The sequence below is a fragment of the Perca fluviatilis genome, chromosome 16 (genome assembly GCF_010015445.1).
Source record: "Perca fluviatilis chromosome 16, GENO_Pfluv_1.0, whole genome shotgun sequence".
Classification (NCBI taxonomy): Eukaryota; Metazoa; Chordata; class Actinopteri; order Perciformes; family Percidae; genus Perca; species Perca fluviatilis.
In genome coordinates, this window is record NC_053127.1 from 1,850,414 (window position 1) to 1,857,867 (window position 7,454).

Below are 7,454 nucleotides of genomic sequence, written 5' to 3' on the forward strand. Positions count from 1 at the left end.
AGTACCTTATTCAAGTCAAAGGGTATACTTCCTGTGGGGTACAGATAAGTACCTAATTCAAGTCAAAGGGTACACTTCCTGTAGGGTACAGATAAGTACCTCCTGTGGGGTACTAAAAAGTACATTTCAAATGACAGGGTACATAACCTGGGGTGCTATTAAGTACCTTTTTCAAGTGAAAGGGTACACAATCCTGGGGTAGCAGCTACTTGTACGTGCCTTTTCTAAGAAGGTACAGATGAAGTCGAGGGCTTGGAACCAGAGGGGGGCGTAGTAGGCCTAATGAGGGGGCTTTGACAAACTTTACCAGAAGAGCCAAAACTAAATTTGACCACAATTCAATTAACTGTTTGAATGAACTTTCAACCCCGATGCTGCATTCACAGACATACTGATATGATAGTAAACTGACAATATTATGACTGGTGGGCGAGCTAACTTTTGCAAGGCGCCAGGATTGGTTGCTAACATGCTAACTCAATGAATGCACCTTACTTAAACTCTCTTTTAAAGTCTGTAGGTGTGGGATGGAGTCACGCTTTAGTCAGAGTCAGCTGGCTGTTAGTTGTTAGTTGTTGTTGTTGTTGTTGTTGTGTTGTTGTTGTTGTTTTGTTGTGTTGTCATTGTTGTTGTTGTTGTTGTGTTACCTTGGAGTTGGGCTCAGGGTTGGTGAGATAATCTTCATGCCACGAAGACCTGAGAGAAAAAACACAACTCATAAAAACTGTACAGAAGCTGTATGTGTCTGTGTGTGTGTGTGTGTGTGTGTGTGTGTATGTGTGTGTGTGTGTGTGTATCTGTGTGTGTGTGTGTGTGCGTGTGTATCTGTGTGTGTATGTATGTGTGTGTGTGTGTGTGTGTGTGTGTGTGTGTGTGTGTATGTGTGTGTGTGTTTTCTGTGTGTGTGTGTGTGCGTGTATCTGTGTGTGTGTGTGTGTGTGTGTGTGTGTGTGTATGTGTGTGTGTGTGTGTATCTGTGTGTGTGTGTATCTGTGTGTGTGTTACCTGGCCTCAGGTGATCCATCTGTCTCTACGTCGGTTCTCTCCTGTCCAGCTTCCTCCTGCTGACACAGATAAACACATGACATCATCTTTTAAGACCCTTTTACAGGATTTTTATTTTAAAGCCCTCTGATAGGCCGCTGGAAACCCTCCATCAGTCACATGACCTCACTCTGGAAACAGTCAAACAGGACACACACACACACAGACATGGCGCTGCTCTGGGACAAGAGAAGGACAAACTATGGGACAGTAAATATCACATATATACAGGAACGGTTAGCTTAGCTTAGCATAAAGACTGGAAACAGAGGGAAACTGCTAGCCTGGCTCGGTTAAGATGGATGAACATGTGTGATCACATTTCCCCGAGTCATGAACAAGAGAGGAATCTGTTCTGTGAGTCAGCGTATAACGGACACTTATCGGCTCCGTGATATGGAACAAAATGTCCAAATTGATCAGAGGTCAAACGGGCTGGACGGGAGGAGAGGAAAGAGGAGAAGAACGTGAATAATTAAAGAGCCTCAGAGACACGAACGGCTGAGTCAGCTGACTGAGAGACAGAGATATGATAAAGTACAGTCAGCAGTTTGGTGGAACGTAATCGACCGGTAAGATGAGACTCCAATGATGGGATGTTTTTATAACATTAGGGAGGTGGACCAGGGCCCAACATTAGGGGGGTGGACCAGGGCCCAACATTAGGGGGGTGGACCAGGGCCCAACATTAGGGGTGGACCAGGGCCCAACATTAGGGGGTGGACCAGGGCCCAACATTAGGGGTGGACCAGGGCCCAACATTAGGGGTGGACCAGGGCCCAACATTAGGGGTGGACCAGGGCCCAACATTAGGGGTGGACCAGGGCCCAACATTAGGGGTGGACCAGGGGCCAACATTAGGGAGGTGGACCAGGGCCCAACATTAGGGAGGTGGACCAGGGCCCAACATTAGGGGGTGGACCAGGGCCCAACATTAGGGGGGTGGACTAGTGCCCAACATTAGGGGGGTGGACCAGGGCCCAACATTAGGGGGGTGGAGATCGCCACCTATCTATCTCGGGACGTCCCGGGAACACTGACATAATTATACCAAAGAAACTTAACGTGAAAACGCTACAAATTATTTCATTTATCAGAAATAAAGCCATACTGGCAGTGTGTGTGTGTGTGTGTGTGTGTGTGTGTGTGTGTGTGTGTGTGTGTGTGTGTGTGTGTGTGTGTGTGTGTGTGTGTGTGTGTGTGTGTGTGTGTGTGTGTGTGTGTGTGTGGGTGTATGTGTGTGGGTGTGTGTGTATGTGTGTGTCTGTGTGTGTGTCTGTGTGTGTGTTTGCGTGCGTGCAAGTGTGAGTGTGTGTGCATTTGTGTGTGTGTGTGTGTGTCTGTGTGTGTGTGTGTGTGTGTGTGTGTGTGTGTGCATTTGTGTGTGTCTGTGTGTGTGTGTGTGTGTGTGTGTGTGTGTGTTGTGTGTGTGTGTGTGCATTTGTGTGTGTCTGTGTGTGTGTGATCTTGTTTAACTATATTCATGGGGTCCAGAAACCAGCAGTATACTTGTGGGGCCCAAAATGCTGGACCCCCCAAGTCTAAAGGGCTGTTTGAGGGTTAAGACTTGGTTTTAGGATTAGGGTTAGAATTAGGTTATGGTTAAGGTGAGGGTAAGGGTTAAGGTTAGGCATTTAGTTGTGATGGTTAAGGTTAGGGTAAGGGTTAAGGTTAGGCATTTAGTGGTGATGGTTAAGGTGAGGGTAAGGGTTAAGGTTAGGCATTTAGTTGTGATGGTTAAGGTTAGGGTAAGGGTTAAGGTTAGGCATTTAGTGGTGATGGTTAAGGTGAGGGTAAGGGTTAAGGTTAGGCATTTAGTTGTGATGGTTAAGGTTAGGGTAAGGGTTAAGGTTAGGCATTTAGTTGTGATGGTTAAGGTTAGGGTAAGGGTTAAGGTTAGGCATTTAGTTGTGATGGTTAAGGTTAGGGTAAGGGTTAAGGTTAGGCATTTAGTTGTGATGGTTAAGGTGAGGGTAAGGGTTAAGGTTAGGCATTTAGTTGTGATGGTTAAGGTTAGGGTAAGGGTTAAGGTTAGGCATTTAGTTGTGATGGTTAAGGTTAGGGTAAGGGTTAAGGTTAGGCATTTAGTTGTGATGGTTAAGGTTAGGGTAAGGGTTAAGGTTAGGCATTTAGTTGTGATGGTTAAGGTGAGGGTAAGGGTTAAGGTTAGGCATTTAGTTGTGATGGTTAAGGTGAGGGTAAGGGGCTAGGGAATGCATTATGTCAAAGACAGGTCCCCACAAAGATAGTGCCACAAACCTGTGTGTGTGTGTGTGTGTGTGTGTGTGTGTGTGTGTGTGTGTGTGTGTGTGTGTGTGTGTGTGTGTGTGTGTGTGTGTGTGTGTGTGTGTGTGTGTGTGTGTGTATGTAACCTGTGTGTGGAGCAGCGTTGGCGTCCCACTGAGGCGGGGGTGCTGCCACTGGGTGGTCCCCGTGGGAACGTGCCAGTAGTACGTTCCTGTCGAGTCTTTGATGGTTCTCCAGCCGGACGGGAGATCTGGGTCCAGCAGCAGGTTCTGGTCCGTCCAGATGTTGTCTACACACACACACACACACACACACACACACACACACACACACATACACACACACAGAAACAATCAGCAGCTGTCATAGCATCCTGGTGGTTTTTAAACAGCAGCGCTGTGTAAGAGTATGTGTGATGCGTGATGTGTGTGTTATGTGTGTGTGTGTGTGTGCGTGTGTGTGTGTGTGGGTCCAGTAGAGTTTTTTGGCACGGGTGAAGTGGGCAGCCGCCCGGGACTGTATTTTTTCATGACACATGGGGGGCGGCAAGAGCACTTAAAAAATTCCCCTGCAGCCCAAAGTGGATTTCTATTATCTATCATTTCACTGTGTTGGCAAAGAAGTTCACCTCTGGGTCCCAAATGGACCGGTCCGGACAAGGGGGGGCGGGCTCATCACTTTAATGCATTAAAGGATCCATCAGAGATCTACTCCCCTTCTTACTCAGCCAGTCACTCATTTTATATATATATAAAACACACACACACACACACACACAGATATACACACACACAGATATACACACACACACAGATATACACACAGAGATACATACACACACAGACATACACAAACACACACACATACACACACACACACACACACACACAGACACACACACACACACACACACACACACACACACAAGACACACACATAGACACACACACACAGATATACACACAGAGATACATACAAACACAGACATACACAAACACACACACATACACACACACAAACCACACACACACACACACACACAGACACACACACACACACACACATAGACACACACACACACACACCCCCACACAGACGTATCACATAGACACACACACACACACACACACACACACGACACACACCAACACACACACACACACACCCCCACACACACACAGACGCATCACACAGACACACACATAGACACACACACAGACACACACACACAGATATACACACAGAGATACATACAAACACAGACACTACACAAACACACACACAGACACACACACACACACAGACACACACATAACAGACACACACACAGACACACACACACAGACGACACACAGACACACACACACACACACACACACAGACGTACACACACACAACACACATAGACACACACACACACACACACACACACACAGACGCACATACACAGACACACACACAGACACACAACACACACCTCTTTCCACAACCCGACCCCCATGGCTCCATTTTGATGCTACCAAGCCATCACCTCCGTTAGCATCCCATTGGCTCCCATTCATTCTGACGTCACTTTGACAGAGAATAAAATTTACATCTGAAGAGTTTAAAGACTCTATTTTGTCCGTTGTTTATTTCTAAAGAAACACGACAACGTATAAAAGGCTACCCATTACCTTGTAGCTCACGTTGTGTCCGTTAGCAGACGCTTTTATAACAATAGGCTAACGATGTTAGTATAACCACGTAAGACTTACTGTCACACAGTAGAGGAATTACCGTATAGACAGGAGAAGCTCACAGGCAGTTTGGACTTCCATTATCTGTTTAGGTTTAATTACTAATGTTAACTAGCATGTTAGTGATCAGTAATTACTAATGTTAACTAGCATGTTAGTGATCAGTAATTACTAATGTTAACTAGCATGTTAGTGATCAGTAATGACTAATGTTAACTAGCATGTTAGTGATCAGTAATGACTAATGTTAACTAGCATGTTAGTGATCAGTAATTACTAATGTTAACTAGCATGTTAGTGATCAGTAATTACTAATGTTAACTAGCATGTTAGTGATCAGTAATGACTAATGTTAACTAGCATGTTAGTGATCAGTAATGACTAATGTTAACTAGCATGTTAGTGATCAGTAATACTAATGTTAACTAGCATGTTAGTGATCAGTAATTACTAATGTTAACTAGCATGTTAGTGATCAGTAATTACTAATGTTAACTAGCATGTTAGTGATCAGTAATTACTAATGTTAACTAGCATGTTAGTGATCAGTAATGACTAATGTTAACTAGCATGTTAGTGATTAATTACATTTTTGTCAGTAATTACTAATGTTAACTAGCATGTTAGTGATCAGTAATGACTAATGTTAACTAGCATGTTAGTGATCAGTAATTACTAATGTTAACTAGCATGTTAGTGATCAGTAATTACTAATGTTAACTAGCATGTTAGTGATCAGTAATGACTAATGTTAACTAGCATGTTAGTGATCAGTAATTACCATTGTTAACTAGCATGTTAGTGATCAGTAATGACTAATGTTAACTAGCATGTTAGTGATCAGTAATGACTAATGTTAACTAACATGTTAGTGATCAGTAATTAGCCTGTGTTTATGTTAATCTCCCTTATACCATTCCCGGCCTCTGTAAGATTGGGAATGATTGAGATTTCTCTCGGGCACAGCTACCAGAAGACTTCACACTACCTCGGAGGTCGTCACCTGCCGCCTTTCCGTCATCAGAAGCAATCACCCAATAGGCGATCAGATTTCATACGATGACATCATTGACGATGTCATCATTGATGGCCAGAAAGGTCAGGTTTGTGTTCTCTGTTCTTAGTGCTATAGTATAATAACTACATTCTCTTCAGTGTGGTTTCACATTCATGTGATGGATTTGTGCTATTTAGAATATTTATTCTATGTTTTATTTGTATATTATTCTTAATATTTTATATTCTTGTTGCTCTCTGCTCGTTAAATTTTTTATATATCTGATTGTATATATATATTTTGCACCATTTATATATATATATATATATAATAATAATAATTATTATTATTATTATTATTATTATTATTATAACAACATAAATGAAAGAGAAAATTATATTTTTGAAAACACACTTAAGAGAATCCAGTTATTTAACTATTGTAATTACAACAGGAAACAGTTTTTAAGGTGCACAATCTCCCTCTCCAACATTACCAACACAATGAACACAATTCTGCACAAAATATGACAGTATAAGTTATCAGAACTTAAATATATATACTATATATGCTATATATTGTATATAAAAAATTCTGCAAAAAACATGTTCAAAGGGGGTCTCGCCCACAGTGTAATTCAATGTAGACCCACCACTGTGTGTGTGTGTGTGTGTGCATGTGTGTGTGTGTGTGTGTGTGTGTGTGTGTGTGTGTGTGTGTGTGTGTGTGTGTGTGTGTGTGTGTGTGTGTGTGTGTGTGTGTGTGTGTGTGTGTGTGTGTGTCTCACCGTCATAGTTGACTATGAGGATGGCCAGCATGTAATCTTTGCCCATCATGGCTCCGCCCTCCAACATGTGTGCTCCAATCAGCTGTTCGCCCTCCAACACACACACACACACACACACACACACACACACACACACACACACACACACACACACACACACACACACACACACACACACACACACTCAGGCCGAGTTAAAGCCTGCTCCCTGCCTCTCTCTCCGTCTCGGTGTCTCTCTCAGACGACGACATCACTCTTATTCTTCTCTATTTTATTCCCTTCCCGGTGTTTTCTCTCTCTCTCTCTCTCTCTTTCTCTCTCTCTCTCTTTCTCTCCTCTCGTGCGTCCCTCCTCTCTCTCTCTCTCTCTCTGTCGGATGAAAGCAGCTGCTCTCATCTCTCCCTCTCCTCTCTCTGTCTCTCTCCTCCCCCTGCTAACGTCATACCGCCCCTCCCTCCCTCCCTCCCTCCCTCCCTCCATCACTCGACCTTCACTGTAAAAAATGACATTAAAGAACCTTTCTATAGCGTGTAGAGGAGTATTAGACAGTCGGTATTGTGACTTTAATGTCAGAACTCAGATACATTTTTAAATATAGATAAACTATATCATCACAGTTTCCTAAAATACCTCAGCTGTA

The 7,454-nt window shown here is 43.4% G+C and overlaps 1 protein-coding gene across 3 annotated transcripts in view; it reads right to left on the reverse strand.

The window, feature by feature from the left end:
- Positions 1–7,181, reverse strand: part of apbb3 (amyloid beta (A4) precursor protein-binding, family B, member 3) — a 20,019-nt gene extending 12,838 nt beyond the window's left edge. Inside the window, exons 1-4 of one of the 3 annotated variants that reach the window (XM_039777733.1) lie at positions 6,815–7,181; positions 3,417–3,580; positions 1,006–1,061; positions 648–696 (exon numbers count right to left, since the gene is read on the reverse strand). In XM_039777733.1, the coding sequence (XP_039633667.1) occupies positions 648–696; positions 1,006–1,061; positions 3,417–3,580; positions 6,815–6,881 (336 nt within the window). In that variant the 5' untranslated portion in view covers positions 6,882–7,181. Of the gene's footprint in view, positions 1–647; positions 697–1,005; positions 1,065–3,416; positions 3,581–6,814 lie in introns of all 3 variants that reach the window. The other 2 variants (XM_039777732.1, XM_039777734.1) reach the window with 2 other exon arrangements.
- Between the last annotated feature and the right edge of the window lie 273 nt (positions 7,182–7,454).